Genomic DNA, 22,335 nt, shown 5'->3' on the forward strand with positions numbered 1-22,335 from the left:
GGACTGGGGATGTGGCTCAGTGGTATAGTGCTTACCTAGAATGTGTGAGACCCTGAGTTCAATCCCCAGCACCACCAAAAAAAAGTAAAGAAAATAGAATGCATCTAGGCATGTAATTGTAAGCCAAATTAGTATTGGATTTTATAAACATCAGCCCATGTAATAACCATAAACTTAAAAAATCCAGAATCAATAAGAAAAATTTTTTTAAAAAAGAAAAATAGAACTTTATAAAGGGCCTAAAAAAACAGGCCTAATGAAGACAAAACATACCAGGATAATGAACCTTAAACATACATTAAAACATTCAATTTTCAGATATATTTGAAGTTTTCTAAGGCCTTTTAAAAAATACTAAATGGCACATATGTATGTGTATGTAAGCACACATGTGTGAATGTGTATGTGTGCACACATACAGATTTATATGGCAAAGGACAAATTAGGTGGTTTGGATAGCTTCTTGTATGTAACAGGTTTATTTATTTGAGGCTAATTCTTAGGAAAACAAAATTGAACTTAGGGAATTTTCAATTCGCAAAAAAGGAAATTTTAAACATTTATGATTTTTATAAATGATTTTTTTTTTTAAATAAAGCATCCCTAGCAACACTACCAGCATAAAAACCTGGTGGTAGGAAAGAAAGGCCATAGACAACAAATCTTGCTGTGTGTATTCAATCATCAGTCTTATGCTCTTGGGAAAGAATCATGGAAACTATTGATTTTCCAAGTGATTTTCCTGGGGGAGCAGAGCTAGACTCCTGAAAATGTAATTACTAATAAAGAATAAGTTCTAGGCTGAGATAGATCTACAAACAACACAAAGTATGGAAGAAAAGGATAAAGAAGAGATCTGTAGCACTGAAATCTTAATACAGACTACTGAAAGAAGCAGTAAATGAAGAGGAGAAAAAGACTTAATAATAAGAAGCCAAAATTTTCTTAGCAGCAATACTATGAAAAAGTGTTTTGATGTTCCTAGTACACTACACATTAAATTACTACAGAGTAAGAGAACAAATTTAATGATTTCATAAAATTAGAGATTCCAATTTTAGTACTCCAAAAATCAAAATTGGGCTCAAAGGTCAAAAATCTGTTGTGGATCAAAGTTAGAAAGTATATTCTCATAATTAGAGATCAGATAATGACACAAGCTATCCACAAAAAGCAAACAACCCATCTCCTAAGGTGTTCTAAAAGGTTGTAAAAATTTTATTAGGAGAACATCCTAATGTAAAGTTCTTTTCTAGTCTATAATCAAAAGTTCTCTGAAAGTACAAAAGCAGAATTTGGGAGTGAATAAATGGTTACTTTTATAAATATCAAAATATATTGCAAGGTGGGATATTCTTTATATTTCTTTTGATTCTTAAATATATTATATACTTTCATATATACTTGATAGAGAAAGATGATGACAACTTTTTCTGGCAAGTCATAAAAAAGGTATTGAATAATTTCAACTTATAGAAAATTTTAATTATTTCACAATAAAGCAAATATATTTGGCTAAGAAAGAAGTCTGTGATCAGATATTAAACTTTTAATTCTTTTCTTTGTGTACTGTGATTTTACAAGGGAGGGTAAGTCATCACTAAAACAAGCAAAAAAAATTTACTTGTACAATTTATCATAACATACCTGATGCTTTCTCACTAATGTAATAACGGGTATAAGAAGCAAATTCACAATAGTTATAAACTGTGGAGCCAACCTAGATGCCCTTCAATGGATGAATGGATAAAAAAAAAAAATGTGGCATTTATACACAATTACTCAGCACTAAAAAATAATAAGATCATGGCATTTGCAGGGAAATGGATGGCATTAGAGCAGATTATGCTAAGTGAAGTTAGCCAATCCCAAAAAAACAAATGCCGAATGTCTTCTCTGATATAAGAGGGGTGACTCAAAATGGGGTAGGGAGGAAGAGCATGGGAAGATGATTGCCTCTAGATAGGGAAGAGGGGTGGGAGGGAAAGGGAGGGAGAAGGGGAATTGCATGGATGGTAGAAAGAAACCTTCATCATTGTACAAAATATATGTATGAAGATGTCAATTTGCTGTCAACATATCTTGTATACAGAGATATGATAAATTGTGGTATAAAGGTATATTAAGAATTGTAATGCAAATAATAATAATAATGAGCTCATGTAAAAATAATTAGTTTTTTTAAAAAAGAAGCAAATTGTAGGTGTAAAAAGTGTTTGATTTTAAAAACTGTCCCCCAATTAGTAAATTTAAAATGTTAACAATAGGTAAAATAGACAAAAAAAACATAGTATTAAGAACCAACCTTTCCCTGTTCAACTTTTTTCAAAACTTCTTAGAAAAGTATTGTAAATAATATCCTGACTCATATGAACCAAATTTTCAAAATCACAATGAGAATTGTGTCAAAGAATAGAAGAGAAATGTTACTGAACAACTTTAGAAATGTAAAAAAAAAAAAAAAAATAGAATGTGATTAAAAACCTGAGTTTTTATTTCCAGAATCTTCTATGTTCTCAGCATTTGAAGTGGCTAAATTTTGGTCTAGAGATACAACAGCCCTTTTATCTTCATATGTCCTTGCGTCTGGGTTATGGTAGGCATCTATATTTTGTCTGTGCATCCTATTCAAATCAGCTGAGAGGGAAAAATAAACCATTTATTTCAATAATTTACTGGTAGCTTAATACATTTTCTTAAAATAGGGAATCAGAGAAAAACAGCAATAAGACAAAGCTGGGAGTGATCCAATGATAAGTTGTTGCTCTGAAAATAGAAACAAAAATCATCAAAACTTTAACATTTTCAAAGGATAACCCTGTAAAATAAACTCGAAATTAGTAGAAAAATTAAGGATACATAAATCTTTTGACATTCCATACAAGCCTCCAACACTATTATTTCATAACATAGAATTCAATATAGAATAAATGTAGTAACAATTCAAAACACTTCATGGTAAAATTAATTTACCCCAATCCATCAGCTCTTCTAATAAAATGAAAACAAATACTCAGGTGGAATGGAGTTTTATATCCTCAAATTTTTTGACAGTCTTCCCTCAAAAGGTGGAGCTCAATTATCTTCCCCTGCAGTGTCATAAAGAGTTAGTAACTCACTTATTTTGTAGGGGGAAAGGGGATAGGGGTATTGGGAGTTGAACCCAGACACACTTTACCACTGGTAAAGCCACATTCCTGACCTTTTTTTAAATTGTGAGACAGGATCTCATTAAGTTGCTAAGGCTGGCCTCAAACTTGTGATTCTCCTGCCTCAGCTTTCTAATTCACTAGGATTACAAGTGTGCACCATCATGCCCAGTGTAAGTCACTTGTTATCACTAGATAATGAAGAAATTACGGTATGTGACTTCTAAACCATGCCATAAAAGACATGGTTTCCACCTTGATTGATCTATGGATCACTTGCTCCAAAAAAAAGCCAACTGCCGAATGACACTCAAAAAGCCCTATGAAGAGGCTCATATGGCAAGGAACTAATCATGCCCACTGAGCCATGTGGAAAATGGGTCAAATTATGGACCACTCACAAATTATAGATCCACAAAACTATAGGAGAGTAAATGTTTATTATTTTAAAACACTAAGTTTTGGGGTGGTTTTACGTACAGTAATAGATATCTAATACACACAACAAAGTCTAGAACTGGGCACCAAGAACTGAGTCAAACAACCCCTCAATCTTAGAAACACAACATACCTGAATGTTTATAGATCTCAAAAGTTAAACAAAACAAAATGTAGTTCTTCTCTCCCCAAATAACTGCAATAGAATTGCAGCAATAAAAATGAACTCAAACCTAAATATATAAGTATTTATGAGGAAGCACATTATGTTCAATGATGCATTTTGAACATGAATCATAGAATAACAGAATGTGGCAAGTAAGATGTGAATGTTACAAAAAAAAAAGAATGGGAGCTTAGAATCAGGGAAGTTCATATCATAATATTTAGGGTAGCTTGAAGTTAAAAAATGGATAGGAGCTTTAAAGGTAAAGATGACTAGAAAAAAATGACATGGGGCTGGGGTTGTGGCTCAGCAGTAGAGTGCTCGCCTAGCACTTGCGAGGCCCTGAGTTCGATCCTCAGCACCACATAAAAATAAATAAATAAAGACGGTGTGTCTAACTAAAAAATAAATATTAAAAAAAAGAATAACAATGGCTAGAAGCTTTAAAGGTAAAAGTGACTGAGAAAGAATAATAAAGAATTACAATAATGTGATAAAATGCTCCAAGAGGGTAAATTATGAGGAGCCTTACAGAAACATTAAAGTAGTGAACTTGCCTAGAGTACAACATACATGTAATAGAGAAATGAGAAATAAGCTAGGAAACTGTAGATTAGATGCCTATTCTGGAATGTCCTAAAAGGCACACAGATGGGTTCTCAATTTTATTCTAAGATGGTAATGGAGAAACAGTTTTGGTAGTTGTTGAAGCAGTATTAGTAATAATGGCAAGTAACATTAAATATTCACCATTTTTATATACTAAACAATAATTCATATGATATGGGACTGTTATTTTTACCCTAGTATTATATATGGGAAAACTGAACTAAATCCATTTGTTCAAAGATTCACAAAGCCAAGTAAATGGCACAAGAATGTAAACTTAGGCAATAAAACTCCAGAGTCCTCAATGATTTCTGAGAATGGAATAAAAATAATTGGTCCTATTTTTGATACATGTTATAGCTTGGATATGAAAAACAATAGAGGATGATGAAATAATGAGGAAATGGAAAGAACCCAAGTAAACATAATAAATCTCAATTATGGAAGTAGTACAAATAAATTCTATGAAGAAAATCCAAGAAACACTGAAGAAGCAGAACTCATACATTAGACTTATTAACTGACTAGATACAGGGAGTCAAAAAGATCTCATTCGTGTCTTTTAGTTTGAATACTGTATTATGACACCTTTAACAGGACATGGCAGTAAAAATGAGCTTGACTTGAAAAGTTAAGTTTGTTTTGCATGCTAGGTACAAATAATCCCCCAAATATAAAAGGTACAGATATGCAAAGACAGGCTGGAACTGAACTTTTAAAAGTGATCAGGGGCAGGGAAGGCTTCAAATCTGTAGAAGACCCAAGGAGTAACATGGGAGGAAATAGAAGGCATGAGAGGGGAAAGAACAGATAATGGATCATGAGGTCAGAGAATAATCTTCAGAAGAGATCATGCTCACAGCTGAGAAGAGTCTAAATAGGTTCATGATACATATCCAACAAATCTTAACTGAACCAAAAAATAGCATCTTAGAGAATGCAGAGGACTTGAAGGAACTGTCAGTTCAAAGAGACATGGTCTAAGTAAAAACCATTAAATTGAAATAAGAACAATTATTTTTGAAAACGTAGCATCAGAAAGTGGTTGAAACTACAAACCATTATAGTTTTAACAAAAAGAAAGTGTTAAATGACAACAACAGTCTTTGAATATATTTTATATGATAAAAAAGTAGCATAATGAGCAGAATATCTGTATGTAATAATACAAGTTAACTAAGCATAACTAAGCATGTTCAGAGATAGAAGGGAAAAATAAGTGGAAAACCTATAAATGTAAGAGAGATGGGACTGGGCCAAATCACAGAGAAAAGATGATTGCAACAAAACTCCAAAGTGCCAAGGACTGGAAAGGGGTAGGTTGGTGAAATCATCACCAAATCCCGAGATCTATTGGAATATGGGAGAATAAAAAGAGAAAGATGATGGGAAAGTCAACGTCATATGCTACTAGCTGTAGTCCTTGAGATGTTTGGAAATAAAACAAAATAACTTGAAAATAACTCCAATTCACTAGAACAGCATAAGTAATGGCCTATGTAAATGAGAAGTTCATTATAAATAAAATTGCTCACAATATTCTTCTATTTTTTTTCTATTATCAGACTGCAGTAGAGCAAATTCACTCCTTCCAGTATGACACCCAGAACTCTGCTGATAACCTAGTGAATGCCTAGGGACTACAATCTCATTTTGATAGTCACCTATATAAAGTATACATTAAAAGATAAATATTCCATAAGTAAACAAACACTAATAAACTTCAAAATCAATAACATAATTTACTGTTCATTATACATGGACCTCTCAATTAGAGTACTATTCAATGTATTTTACATAAAAAAGAATTTCATAGAATATGTAATTATTATTTAAGATTTAAAAATCAGATTTAGCAATCAAGATAAATTCATACTGATTTTTACTTAAAAAAAATAATAATTTGTCCATCTATTGGCCACTCCTCATCCATTTTTGTGAAGTAGTAAAATAAAAGGTTTGAAATCAACAAAAAAGTGAAAGAAAGAAAAAAAAGTACTGTGGTCAAGAGTGTAATTTGCCAGCTGCGAACATTGGTCTTAAATAAAAATCATTTAAAATAAGATTGTCAGCATTAGAATATTTCTAAACAAACAGAATAGCAAACAAACAAACAAAAAGTCATAGATTCATGTGTGGGAAAACAATTTTACCCCTTGAACAATTTAGTGCTAAACTGTATGATCTTACAGGTAAATTACATATAAATTGTACTTAATTTTTTCATTACTTGTTTTATAATCTTTATATTTGTGGCTCTAAATGAACATTTCAAAATTAAAATTAACTCTACAAGTTAGATGCTGCTCTTTATACTGTGGTGGAAGTAAGAACCAAAACATTTAAAGAAAATGGCTATAATATTACTTATAAGCCCCAAAATTTCAGTAATTCATGGCTGGCATTCAAACACCTTTGTAATCAGTTAATTCAGAGAGGCAAGCAAAATTTCTACCTCTGACAACTACTAGTAATAAATACATAGTTTGAAATTAACCTAATTTAAAGTGTAAACATATATATTATAATAAATTATAAATTGTATATGTATATAAGCATATATTTAAAAAAAATAAAGATCACAATCTCTAAGAGTTAAATATAACTGGTGGTCCATGAAATAAATCTCACAAATTTAAAATCAGTGATATCACAAAAAGTATATTCTCTAAACAAAAATAGAGAAAAGACTACAAATGGGGTGGTAACCTCTTTGGAATTTTTCTAAACTTCTCTTCCAAATAACTGATTGGTCATAGAAAAATCACAAAGAAAGTCAGAAAATTAAACTGAGTGAAAATAAGAATGCAATATACCAAAATTTGTGAAGCATGGGTAAAGAAATGAGGAAAAATTTGTAGCATACAGAAATGCATAGAAAATATATAAGGTCTCAAATCATAATCTATGCTCCCACATAAAGAAATCAGAAAAATAAAAGTCAGCATAAAGTGAAATAAAGGAAGAAAACAATAAAGAACAAAAAACAATGAAACGGAAAAGAATATTAAAGAAAATCGGTAAAAACTGAAGCTGGTTCTATGAAAAGATCAATAAAATTTATACTCCTTTGGCCAGACTAAGAAAAAAAAAAGGAGAGAGAATATACAAATTAAAAATATGAGGAATGAATGAGGAGTCATCACCATAGAATCTATAGACATTTTTAAAAAAACAGAAAAGTTATAAAAAAACTTTATTCCAATAAATTTGAAAACTTAGATGAAATGGATGCTTACTGAATTACTCAAATCTTGAAAGCTCACACAACATGAGAATCTTTTTATCTATGAAAGAAACTGAATTTATAGTTTAAAATTGTCCCAAACAGGTAATTCCCATCCTCAGACAGCTTCACTGCATCTTCTATCAACAGAAGAGAAAATACTTGTCAACTCGTATTATGAAACCAGACAACATTATTCAGTGGGAATAAAAACAAATGAATATTTTTTATGAACCTGGAGGCAAAAATCCCTAACAAAATATTAGCAAATAAAATTCTACAAAATGTTAAAAAGACAATATACCATTACCAAACAGGGTTTTTTCCATGGAAAGCAAAATTAGTTGAATATCACAATGTAAAAATCACATTAAGTAGCTAGTCATGAGACAAGCCTGAGTAACATAGCAAGATGGATGGATAAATATCTATAAATGAATAAATATCCATTCATTTATTGCTGAGAAAACTCAATATACATTCACAAAGAAAACTTTGAGAAAACTAGGAATAAAACGACACGATGTGATTTAGAAAAAAAAAATTTATAAAAGCTTTCAGGTACTTAAACAGTGAAAAACTGAATGCTTGCCACCTACAGTTATGGGGACAAGAAAGAGATGTCTATTCATGGTTTCAAAATATGGTTTGTAATTCCAAACTAGTACAAAACACAAGCAAAAGAAGCAAAAAACAAAAATTATCCTTGCTTACAAGTTGACATAATTATCTCTATAAACAAACAGCAAAAAAAATCTTAAAAAGCCGCAAAAGTGAATTTAGCAGAGACAGAATACAAAAACAATATGTGAAAATGAACCATATTTCTATATACAAGTAACACACAAATGGACACTGAAATTTTTAATGTATCACTTAAAATAGCATGAAAACACATGAAATACTACACAATAAAACTAATGTATGTGTATAAGATCTAATATTAAAAATCCCCTGAAATATTGCTGAAAGAAATTAACTAGAAGTAATAAATGCATAGATATTCTACATTCATGGCTCAAAAGATTCGATATTAAGATGCTTTTGTCCTAAATTATCTTTAGGATAGTACAATCCCAAGAAAATCCAACCACGTTTGAATGAACTTGAGCAACTAATAGTAAAATATGCAAAGAAGTTGAATTGTCCAATCTTGAAAAAAAAAAAAGAACAAAATTGGAGGAATCATACTTTTCAATTTTAAAACAGAACTGAGCCCAGAAATAAATTATGGTAAACTGGGTGCCAGAAGAATTGGATTTTTTTCTAATTCTTCTTACTTACACATGACAGTAGATAAAATTATACAAGCATAGGTTATTATCTTATTCTAATTATGTCCCCATTCTTGTGGGTAGACATGATGGTGGGGTTCACTTAGGTGATTTCATATGTATACTTAGGAAAATTGTGTTAGATTTATTTTACTGTCTTTCCTATTCTTATACCTCCTCCCTTCCTTTCATTCCCCTGTCTAATCTACTGAACTTCTCTTCTTCCCCTCCTTTCCTTTATTGTAGGTTTACCTTCCACATATCAGCAAAAACATTTGATCTTTGGTTTGGGGGGACTGGCTTATTTCACTTAGCAGGATATTCTCAAGACACATCCATTCACTGGCAAACGTCATAAAGTCAAACTAAAAAGCTTCTTCACAGCAAAGGAAACATCAAGAGTGTGAAGAGACAGCCCCACAGAATGGTAAAAAATCTTTGCCACCTGCACCTCAGAGAAGGCATTAATTTCCAGAATATATAAAGATCTCAAAAATCTTAAACAACAACAAAAATAACCCAGTCAATAAATGGGCAAAGGAACTGAACAGACCCTTCTCAAAAGAAGAAATATATTCATATTTCTATGGCTATAGTTCAATAAATATATGAAAAAATGTTCAACAACTCTAGCAATTAAAGAAATGCAAATTAAAACTACACTGAGACTCCATCTCACTCCAGTGAGAATAGCAATTATCAAGAATACAAATAAAACCAAATGTTGGCAAGGATGTGGAAAAAAGGGAATGCTCATACATTGCTGGTGGGACTGCAAATTGGTGCAACTATTCTAGAAAACAGTATGGAGATTCCTCAGAAAACTTGGAATGGAACCACCATTTGACACAGTTATCCCACTACTCGGCATAACCCAAAAGATTTAAAATCAGCACACTACAGTGACAAAGCCACATCAATGTTTATAGCAGCACATTCACAATAGCTAAGCTACTGTAACCAACCTAGATGCTCATCAACAAATAAAGGGGTAAAGAAATTGTGGTGTATATATACACAATGGAATATTACTCAGCCATGAAGCAGAATGAATTTATGACATCTGCCATTAAATGGATGGATCTGGAGACTATTGTGCTAAGTGAAGTAGCCAACCCCAGAAAACCAAAGGTCAAATGTTCTCTCTGATATGTGGATGCTAACCACAACAAGGGGGATGGAGGGAAGAACAGAAGTTCGGTAGATTAGACAAAGGGGAATGAAGGGAAGGGAGGGGGCATGCCAATGGGAAAGATAGTGGAAAGAATCTGACATAACTTTCCTTTGTGTGTGTGTGTGTGTGTGTTGTGTGTGTGTGTGTGTGTGTATATATATATATATATATATATATATATATATACACCACAGTGACTCTCACCATTGTGTACACCCACAAGACTGCAATCATAATAAGATATATTCCATGTTTGTATAAATTTTACAAATGAATTCTACTGTCATGTTTAACTAAAAAGAACAACTAAAAATTTTTTTTTAATTTATTTCCAATGTATTTGATAAAAGAGTATACCTATTCTATTTCATGGCAAAACTGCAGTATTCAATAAGCAAACTAAACATTACTACCAAAAATGAAAATCTCAAAAGAGTTTTACCTATTCCCATTAGGTCAGGCAATTCTAAAACAATATTTTATAATTCAATAACCCACATTTATCCTACATATTTCTACCAATTAAATGCATATAGAACACCATAATTGTATTATCTGAACTGGAAATAATTTTAGAGTCAGTCTGAAAAGTTCTAAGAAATTAACCTATTTCCAGTGTTTCAGTCATTAAAACACTTCTCCTGTGGCAACTAGTAAATTTCCATCAATTCACAATTTAGACTTCCAATAGCAAAGACTACCTATGTAATTATCAACCCCTTGCCCTCCTCTTGGGCATAAAGAAACTAGACTTCCCAGGTACTAAGCAGTTATGTTAGAATCCACCTATAACTAGTTTTGAACAACAGAATGAAGCCAAAAGTAACATCCCTTCACTTCCAAGTCAGGGCTCAACAAAATCCTCAACTTGCCAGACACAGTGGCCCATCCCTATAATTACTCCAGCAACTCAGGAGGCTAAAGCAGAAGGATCACAAGTTCAGACTAGCCTCAGCAACTTAGTAAGACCCTGAGCAACTTAGCAATAACCTGTCTCAAAACAAAAACAACAAAAAGGACTAGGGATGTAGCTGATGTAGCTCAGTGGTAAAGCACCCCTGGGTTCAATCTCCAACATACAAAAAGTAAAAATTTCTCAACTTGAGCTCACCCATGTTCCCAGTCTGTGCAGCTAGAAGGTAAAACAGAGTGCTGACATAATGGAAAATGTCCAGGTCCCGGAGACATCTCTTGGAGAAGAACCACTAAACAGCATCAGAATATGACATAACTGAAAAGTAAACTTATACTGCCATAAGCCTCTGAGAATTCAGGATTGTTACAGTACTTTTCATTAACTGCCTTGATTAACACCTTTAAGTAATACCTCTACTTTAAAAGGAAACATTATAACACTATCCATAAGTACAAAAGCAGTATTTTTCTAACAATATATCCAAATAAACATTTAACTATTACAATTTAAAAAAAAAACATTCAGCTATGCATCACCTAAAATCATATCATATATAAAAGAAATTTTTAAAGTAATATAGAGGGCTGGGGTTGTGGCTTAGATGAGAGAGTGCTTGCCTAGCAAGTATGAGGCACTGGGTTTGATTCTTAGCACCACATATAAGTAAATAAATAAAGCTCAACTAAAAAAAAATTTTAAAGTAATACAGAGTTCCGTCTTCCACAATTGTGAGGAAAGCATTCATGAAATGAAGATAGCAAAGAAATAAATCTTTTGGGGAAAAGAGTTACCTTATTAACTGCGCCTCAACTGTACCTTTTAAAAAAAATTAACAAAGAATAAAAGCTATAATATATAAGGATGCTAATAACTAAATATCTAGCAATCTTCTCATTTTATCACTTACCTATCCCTATAACATATGAAGAACATGAAATCTACATTTTTAACATCTTAATAGGTATTTTTCTAACATCCTTTATTTCTTATTTCTAATCAATTTTCAAAAGCCCATTATCTTACTCCATTTTAAATCTGTTTAATTACAAGCTAGTTAGAAACTATGTTTAATATATATATACCACGTTGTGAAATGACTTTTTCAAACTGTTCCATTACTAGATGGAAACTTTTCAGAATATATAACTGAAAATAACACCATAATTCTGTAACCTACCAGAAAGTTTCTGAGATCAAGTATTTTTTCAAAGGAACTCTTACATTGAGCAGATATACTCCATATATGAATTAAATATAAGCTCCCTTCCCACAATCCCCAAGTACTTATTTTTAAGATGTCTTACTAGTCTTAAGGAAAAAAGTCATAAAGTTTTATTATTTTTACTACAAAAGAAAATATTCCAAGTTCTAGTTTGGGTAAATACCTACCAACTAACATGAACTTTTCTATACAGTTGGGTTATATTATCAGAGGATGGACAATTTATAATAAAAATAAATTAATAGGATTCTAAATAAGAAAGTCTAAACTCTGCTATATTCATTATCAAAATGCTTCTATCACATTAAGAAAAAAAAAGAGACCTTGCTTTAAATGCTGAATCCCTATATTTTTCACTCTTTCAAAAGTTAAATATAATTTAGTTTATTTTAAAACAAATCCATGGAAACAGCATACTTATCAGGTTTCCTTTTGCATCTCTGAGAGGAGCACCACCTCCACCTTTCCCCCAAGGATTGTAAATTCTCATTTCAGCTTCCAATTTAGCTTCATATTCTTCTTTTTCTTCACGTTCTTTTCTCCTCCTTTCTTCTCGCTCCCGAATCTTGACAACATAAGATATATTTAAAATAAGTACTGACAAGTATGCTGATACAAGTGGTTAGTAACACCAGATATTTTATTTTTCTGGTTTAGAAAGAAAAAAAAAAAAAACTGTAGGTGTTTTTTTTTTTCAGTACATCTCACTGTAAAGTTTAAAATCAAAAAATATATCCAACACCCAACTTAAAAAATACCTTAACGGCTACAATATATAGCTGCTATCTCTCCCATCCCAGAAACTAAACCCACATGAAACTTAACCAACTCCCCCCTTTCACCCCTACTTCTATCCTGATCATTTCTTTCCCAATCTCACCAGTGTCATGGGACCATTAGGATCTCCTTTCTTTCCTTTTCTATATACCTTTTCATTGGAAGCATGCGGCCACAAAGTCTAATCTCTACCTCATCAAACCTACTCTTTCTAGGTAAAAGTCTATTCCCAGAATTCAGAGAGACTGAAGGTTCAAAGTAAGTACAGATTTATAAAACACACAAAACAAATACATTCTTTTAATCACCAAGTATAAATACAAGATTGTTCTCTAGAGACATATGGATAGGCAATGAACAACAATCTACATTTTGGAAAGTCATTTTTAAACTCATAACCATATGGTAAATCTAGGCACACTTTCATTGTAGCAGAGGTAAAGAAATCATCCCATACATGCCAGACTTCTAGAGCTGGTAAATATAGGTTTGTCAGTGGTAATATGCTCATTCAAAATTGTCTTCTATTTGTAGAATCCTAACATACAAAAAAGTAATGGTGCTTATACTATAACTTTAAAAAAAAACTATCTTTTATCTTTTCAGAGGTTCCCCATGTAAAAGTTAAATAGAAGTATTTTAAGATATCCCAAGTAGAACTTTTAGAAAAATTACCTTAGTTTAGCTAGATATATAGAGATCCTCATAGATCTCTAAGAAGAGTCCTAGGGCTCTCCCAGATATAAAAGAATTGAAAAACAACAATAAAAACCTCTATACATTAGATAGTTACTCTTAAATAAACTCTCTTCAAGCATTACAAACCATAATCAAATCTATTATTTTCTCTCCCTAAACATATTCTACTACTTGCATCCCCTTTCTTGATTTACAATCTCATTATTCTCCTAAGTTATAACACTCAACACTCAGAATCATCTTCAAGCCCTCTGTTCTTTCTCATTCACTATATCTAAGTCCTGTCAATGAAACCTCAGAACTGTCTCTTGGATGTCCTTCTGCTTCTCCATCTGGCTCAGGGCCTCATCACCTCCTGGCTGGACTACTTTAATAGCTCACTGGATTTCTTTGCCACATCTCTTTGCCAATTGTTCACATCACAAGTTATCTTCCTAAAAGTCAGATTTGTTTATATCAACTAATCCTTTCACTTTTCTCAGATTAAAATTTCCTTCTTTTGACTGTCCATAACAAGATGAACCTGAGAGCTCTTTATTACCTAATCCTTCACAATCCAGCACAATCTAACTCTTCCCCCAAAACAATTTAATTCTCCTATATGCCAGAAATGTCTAACTTTTTCACCATACAAATGCAGTTCAACCATTAATTACCATGTGAAGCCTTCCCAGTAACCCCAGGTGATTACTCTCCCTATTCTATGCTTTCCACAGCATTTCAATATATCTACTTCAAAACTTATTACATTGAATTATAACTATTTTTTCCCTGCCTTGCCATACTCTGAGTTCTAAGGGACTATTGTGTTAACAAAAAAAGATGTCTGACACAAAATGAATAAGTAAATACCTGCTGCTGCAAAGCTTCTTGATAAGACTGAAGTGATTGTTTAGAAGGCTTTGGTTTATCTTCAAAGACCAATCCTGAATTTACTGCTCGATCATTTGTAATTTTCAGTTCATTCTGTCCAACTGTATTGCTGCATCAAATAAACAATTAATTTGAATTCACCTATCATTCAAGAATAAGAAAATCCAAGAAGAAAATGCAACAGTCCTTTGAAACAGATCAGCATATAAAAACATCTTAAAATAGAGGGCATTTCTCTATAGTAACCTCTTCATAAACTCTTCCCTCCTGTCTCTGTTTTGACAAACCATGAAACTTTCAAATACCTGATCTATTTCTTGACCTAGGTGATTGTTACTTGGAAGTGAAAACACTTTGGGATAATTCATCAAGAAGTTACACAGAATTTAGGCACTTTTCTGAATATATAAAAATAAATAAACAAAGGAAATCCCTCAAGTAACACCATAACAAATAATGGTTTACTTAGTAAAATACTTACTTATTAAAAATTACTTTCTATCCATTTCAAAAATAAAACAATATAATGTGAAAAGTTAGACTGTTCCAAATAGAATGGGTTTAAGGATGTATGCAGTCAGATTAAGGTTCAGAAAGAAAGGAAGAAATGGTAGGGGTATTAATTATATATACAGATCAATAATTTTTAGCAAATTTACAGAGTTGTACCATCATCACCACAATCTAGTTTTAGAACATTTCCATAATCCACAAAATATCCCTTAAATCCATCTCAACCAATCCCCACCCCTCGCCCCCTCCAATCACTAAGTAGCCTGATTGCTGTCTACAGATTTTCTCTGTCTGAACATTTTATATAAAAGGAACCACACAATATGTATGGATTCCTTCAATGATCATATTTTTGAGGTTGCTCTGTTATATCAGTAGTTCGATCCTTTCTATTGCTAAATAGTATTTTCATTGCCTGGATATAAAATATTTTCTTTATCCATATTCACAAGTTGATGGACATACAAACTGTTTCTACTTTTTGATTTTATAAATAACGCTATGAAAATTCAAAACAAGTCTTTGTAGGTATGTTTTACTTATCTTGATTGTATGCACAGGAGTAGAATACAGTAACTTTTTATTTAAGAAACCGCCATGTCCTACAACTATTTTTATATATTAATTTTGTATACAGTAATTCTACTAAAACTCTTATTAATTCTAATATTTTATCTGCATATGCTTTTATAAATAGTACTATTTTTCTCTCTTCTTTTCTCATCCATGTATCTATGTCCTTCCTTTCTCTATAAATCTGCTCCACATACAATTAGGCTATGAAAAAAAGCGGTGTTAGAACAATCTCAAAAATGTTTTAAATGTATCATCATTAAAATAATGATATAGATTTTTCATATTTATACTTTCATGAGTTATGTATTTAATAGTGATTAAACTAGGAACACTAAATTTTATTAATACCTATTCTGTACCAATTGATAATATCACATAGCTTCCTTTTTTTACTGTAGTAGTTAATTTTATAATATTGACTATATCTAATACCAATTAGTATGTCAGACACTGTTCTAGACACTTTACATATTTAATTCATTCAATACTCATTAATGCCCCTATATATTTGCAGAAAGCAAATGTTTAATAATCTAAGGCAATGTTAACAATTCGGAGAAGCAAAAAACTGACCAATAAAAGTAAAGTAAAAAATGTGGGAAATGGTATGTTTATAGAGTCATTAAAAGCTCCAACATATTTCTGGGAAACTAGAAAGCCACATTCAGTGCATCTGGTCAGTGCTCAGAAAGACTCCAAGAATAATTTCTCACCTCTGGCTGGCACTGAGGTTCTCTACATACAGGAAGTAAAAGCTAAAGCAAAGGTATAAACTGCCTGCATACTGAAGGCTTGTCTCAACACACACACAGAACCCCTTGGCAGGCTGAGAGACTTATTGGTTCAAGACCTTTACAGAAATCTCAGTCCAACCATGAGCTTACCTATTAAGCTAACCTAAAAGGGGCTTCAGTGATTAACTAGCCACAAGAGGTACTTAAAAAATAGCCAGGAAAACAAAAAACAACAAACAGTAATAAAAATTAGGCATGTGGAGGAAAGAGCTTCTAAATGTATGGTTTTCAACAAACAAATTACAAAACTTGCCAAAAAAAAGGAAGTATGGGCCACGTGCTGGAGGAAAAACAGTCAATACAAAGCCTGAAAAATCCTACACTTTAGATTTACTCAACATAGTTTTTAAATAGCTGTTAGAAATACATCAAAAGAATTAAAGGAGACCATGTCTAAAGAATTAAATTATGAGAACAATGTTTACCAATGTTTATCAATGAGAAAAATTTTTTGAAATATTTTTTAAAACATAATAGAAATGATAGAGTTAAAAGGATAAAAATTTCAGATAGAGCAAAGGGGTGGGAGGGAAAGGAAGGGAGCATGGGGGTAAAAAAGACAGTGGAATGTGACGGTCATCATTACCCTAAGTACATGTATGAACACACGAATGGTGTGAACATACTTTGTATACAACCAGAGATATGAAAAATTATGCTTTATGTGTGTAATATGAATTGTAATGCATTCTGCTATCATATATATAACAAATTAGAATTTTTTAAAAATCAGGAAAAAAAAGTTTAACAACTGATAATTTTTAAAAAGTCTCTAGAGGAACTCAACAACAGATCTGAACAGGCAGAAGAAATAATCAGTGAATTTGAAGTCAGGTCAACTGAGTTTTTCTAGTCTAAAATGCAAAGAAAAAGACTGAAGAAAATGAGCAGAGGGCTGAGGATATAGCTCAGTTGGAAGAGTGCTTGCCTTGCATGCACAAGGCCCTGGGTTCAATCCTCAGCACCACAAAAAAAAAAAAAAAAAAAAAAAAGAGCAAAGCCTTAGAAACCTTGTAGAACACACCATCAAGTGAACCAATATATGTGTAACAGGAGTCTCAGAAAGTAAAGAAACAGAGAAAAGGACATAAAGAATATTTGAAGACGTACACAAAATAAAAAGAATACTTGAAAAATAATGGTCAAAAATTTGATGAAAAATATTTACACATCCATTAAGCTCATCAAACTCCAAGTAAGAAAAACTCAGAGATTCACAACTACATATATCAAAAACTGCTAGAAGATAAAAACAAAGAGAAAATCTTGAAAACAGCAAGAAAATAAACAACTGCTCATCATATACAAGGAATTCTCAGTGAGATTAACAGTTCATCAAAAACCACAATGGACGGAAGATGGGGGAATGATAAATTCAAAGAGCTAAAACAAAAGTCTGTTAACCAATATAATTCTATATCCACCAAAACTACCTTTCAAAAATGAAAAACTAAGATACTAATAAATCAAAACTTAAATTATTCCCAACATACCTGTTCCATAAGAAATATTAAATATTAAAAGAGCCCTTCAGGTAAAATCAAAGAACATATGACAGTAACCAAGGAAACACAAAATAAGAGCAACAGTAAAGGTAATTACATATATAACCAAAAGATATTACAAATGTACTAATGCTCTAACTCTTTGATTTAAAAGGCAACTGGATAAAGCAAAAATTTCCAAACTATGTTGATGAGATTAAATATACTAAGATGTAATCTGACAATAATAGTACCAAGTAGAGGAAAAGGAATGGTATTATATTGAAGAAAAAGTTTGTATATTAACTTGGGATTAATCCAAACTCAATTATTCTAAATTAAGATATTAATTTTAATCTGAGCAAAGCCACAAAAACATAGAATTATACTAAAAGAAACAAGGGATATAATGCTATTAAATTTTTAAAACAAAAAGTCCCTTAATTAGGGGCTATTAATAATAATTCCTCCCTTAGGAATAGAAAAACAAAATTTACATAAAACATATAGGAAAAAAAATAATAAAATGAAAGATAAAAATCCTACCTTAACAAGAATTACACTAAATGTAAACACTGGCCAGTGCTAGAAGAATGGGTAAAATAAATTTTAAAAAATAAATAAAAACAAAACTACAGCTGTCATTTTGTCTACACAAAGAAATCTTTTGGAGTCAAAAACAAATAAATTGAGGGCAAATTTGGAAAATGTTGTTCAAGGATACAGACAGACATTTATACCAAGGAAATAGAACAGAAAGCCCAGAAATAAACTCTTATATGGCCAAATAAGGGAAAAGATGTTCAATATCACTAAATCATTAGGGAAATGCAAATCAAAACTACAATGAAATACCACCTCAAACATTAGGATGACTAATATTTAAAAAAAAAAAAAAAAAAACAGAAAATAGCAAGTTGACAAGTATGTGGAGAAACTGGAACCCCTATATCCTGGTGGTAAGAACAAAAGATAGTATAGCTGATGTGGAAAACAGTACAGTCGTTCCTTAAAAAAAAAAAAAAAAATTCAGGAGGTTGGGGACTCAGGGCCTTGTGCAAGCTAAGTAAGTACTCTACCACTAAGTCACAGCCTCCAGCCGCCTTAAAAATGTTTTTTAAAGAATTACAGCCAGGTACAGTGATACATGCCTGTAATCCCAGCGACTTCGGAGGCTGAGGCAGGAGGACAGCAAGTTAAAAGCCTGCCTCTGCAATTTAGCAAGGCCCTAAGCAACTAAGTGAGATCTTGTCTAAAAGTAAAAAATAAAAAAGGGCTGGGGATGTGACTCAGTGGAAAAGCACCCCTGGGTTCAATCCCTGACACCAAAAAAATAAATAAAAAAGAATGAACATGATCCAGCAATTTCATTTCTGTATATATGACAAAAGAACTGAAAATAGGGTCTCAAGGAAATATCTGTACACTCATGCTACTAATCAGCACTTTTTGAAACAGCTACAATTTGGAAGCAACCCATATATCTATGAATGGATGAATAAACAATATTTATGGCATATAACATGAACTATTATTCATCTTTTTTAAAATTTATGTTTTAGTTGTAGATGGACACAATATCTTTATTTATTTTTATGTGGTGCTGAGGATCAAACCCAGTGCGCACATGTGTGAGGCAAGCACTCTACCACTGAGCTATAGCCCCAGCCCCTATTATTCAGCTTTCAAGTAAGGAAATTCTGATGTGCCATAACAGATGAAAATTAAGAACATATGTTAAGTGAAAAAAAATCAAAAAAAGAAAAATACTGTATGATTCTACTCACATAAGGTATTTACAATTATCAAAAATGATAGAAAATAGAATGGTGACTTATTTTTTTTTTAATCATTGGGGTATAATTTCTCATTTTTCTGATTCTACAGATTGCAGAATCACACTGGTCATAGAGTCACCTATATAGAATGGTGACTTATGACGAAAGAAGATTATAAGGGAAGGAGACATGGGGATTATACCATTATTGTTCAATGGATATGTCATTTCAGTTGACAAGTTAAAAAGAGTTCTGGAGATAGCTGCATAACATTATGAATGTATTAAATACCCCTGGAAAAGGTCTGCTTAAAAATGGTTAAGATGTAAAATTTTATGTTATATTTTAACCCATAAAAATAGTAGGGGGAAAAAAGGAATTATTCTTTTAACTAACGACTTACATAATAGGTTGTGCTAGTTGTTGGGTGATAGGAGTCCTAACGTAAGCTGCAGGCTGTACTCCTATCATTCCTGAACCATCTGAAAAGAAAAAAAAAAAAACACACATTTATTTCAGAGTACCCTTTTAATAACACTTTATCCCTAAAGGAAAAAGCACATGATGAAATATTTGCTGAGTAAAAGCATCAATATGTTCTTCTGGATTAGGACTTAGTAAAGATCACCACCAGAAAACACAAAATAATTATTTCTTAAATCTAGATGAAAAGGAAATAACTATCAAATATCACTAGGTTATTAAGTGAGTATTGCTATTGGTTCAATGTGATTTGTCCCCTCATGCAGGAGTTTAATCCCTTAAAAGAAATGAGAAAGTGAAAACTTAATTTGACTGTGGTGTTTTTACAGTGAGACTTTTAAAAATTAGATTAGGGTGGAGCCCCCATGATTAAACCTGATGGTTTTATAAGGAAAGACTACATGGGCAGAGATCCATGTATACTCCTGCCACAGTGGCACCTGGCAGAAGAAGAGGGACCTCACAAGAGCCTGTACATACTGTTTGAATTTTTGGCCTCCAAAACTATGAGCCAAAATAAACCTCTATCTTTTATAAAGTAGCCTGCTCCGGGTTCTTCATTATAATAACAAAAATGGACTGATACAGATGCTTACTTTATTAAGTTATTCAATATATAATACTTGAATTTAGAAAAGCTGTGGGATTTTTTTTCATTTATATATTTTTCCCTGCATAAAAATCAATTCCTCTTATGAAACCACTGGAAAAAGATATTTACCCTAGAGATCACTTACAATAAGCAAGATTGGGATCCAAAGTGTTTCTGGCACCATAAAAATAGTATGCATCATCATAAGGAGTTCGATAGTTGGTAACTAGAGGTGGAAGTATGGGAGGTGGAGGTAGAGGTGCAACCCTATATCAAACGAAAAATGGAAAATTCTTCTCATATTTTACTGCAAATATTTAATCAAGATATTATTCTTTTGCAAAAGCATTACTGGAATCCCAATCACTAGTTTAGAAAAAGCCACAATCTTGCTCTAATTCGTCAAAAATTATGATTAAAAAGCAAATCAAATAGCATAAAATTTCACAATCTCAAGTACAACACTTATACAAGAAAAAACAAGCTAATATTCAATCATTTAGTACCCAATAATCATTATGTGCCAATATCAAACAAAGAGATACAATCTTTGTCTCTCAGAAATAATTCTGAAAAAAAATTACAATTACAATCAAGTATAGGATATGAAATAAAACAAGTAAACATAAAGTGCTATAGGAATTCAAAGTAGGAACATTTAAACCTCAAGGGAAAAGAGGAAGAAAGCATGGAAAATTTCCATGTTGTTATAGTGAACTACACACACAAAAGAGGAAGGACAGTCCAGGAAAAAAGGGAAACAAGATACAAAACTATATATTACAAATGATTCCATCTGGAGAAAGGGGCATTTTTTTTTTAGCTTATAAAACGTTCTTTCACAGGAAATGAACCTAAATGGGAAATAAAAATTACTTAAATATCAAAAAGTAAAAGTCTTGATGTAATCTTTAGTATTCCATAAACTTAAAACTTCTGAAAAATCTCAACTTCAGCATTTTATTACTAACTAGAAAACAGCTCTGTATTTCCACCCATGCAGTATTTTCTAATACTAAAAATGGCAAAGGGAAATCCTATAAGATAACAGAAAAAGAAAAGGAGCAATCTGAAATATTTTCAGTTTTTAGTTTATCTTAACAGATTCTCCCTTTTTATTATGTACTCCAAAATGATTCTGAAGAGTTAAGAATGCATTAAATTTTCTTCAGTAGTAAATATTTCTCATATTTACTAGTCACTCCATGTGTCGACCTTCACTATCCTCACAACAGATACTTCAACAAAGAAACTAAATAACAATGATGAAAATGAACTGTTATCACCAACTCCTAAATTTTATGACTTATGTAATATTTAGTCCTCACAACTCTGTAACTGTAGATAAGAAAAATACTATTATTCCACTTTTACAAATGAAATTTTGACGTTCAACAAAGATGCAGTCTTTCCAAATTCCAGACATGAAGTGAAGCATTATGATCCCTAATCTAATGCTAAAACCACAATGCTCTGTCCTTTCAATTCCCTCCCTGTCTTTTGAGTACAGAAGCCATTAGAGAAAATGAAGCACTTGATAAATACAGTAAACACAGCCCTATGATTTGTTAGGGACAAATAAAAGACCAAGT

The 22,335-nt window shown here is 31.9% G+C and overlaps 1 protein-coding gene across 18 annotated transcripts in view; it reads right to left on the reverse strand.

Moving 5' to 3' along the window:
- Positions 1-22,335, reverse strand: part of Cspp1 (centrosome and spindle pole associated protein 1) — a 115,244-nt gene that overhangs the window by 36,445 nt on the left and 56,464 nt on the right. For 13 of the 18 annotated variants that reach the window (XM_048782971.1, XM_048782968.1, XM_048782970.1 and 10 more), the window contains 5 exons: positions 20,889-21,010; positions 20,072-20,150; positions 14,503-14,632; positions 12,592-12,739; positions 2,485-2,637 (listed from right to left, as the gene is read on the reverse strand). In XM_048782971.1, coding sequence (XP_048638928.1) covers positions 2,485-2,637; positions 12,592-12,739; positions 14,503-14,632; positions 20,072-20,150; positions 20,889-21,010 — 632 coding nt within the window. The remainder of the gene's footprint in view (positions 1-2,484; positions 2,638-12,591; positions 12,740-14,502; positions 14,633-20,071; positions 20,151-20,888; positions 21,011-22,335) is intronic. The other 5 variants (XM_048782966.1, XM_048782965.1, XM_048782964.1 and 2 more) reach the window with 1 other exon arrangement.

Source organism: Marmota marmota, unplaced genomic scaffold (genome assembly GCF_001458135.2).
Source record: "Marmota marmota marmota unplaced genomic scaffold, marMar, whole genome shotgun sequence".
Classification (NCBI taxonomy): domain Eukaryota; kingdom Metazoa; phylum Chordata; class Mammalia; order Rodentia; family Sciuridae; genus Marmota; species Marmota marmota.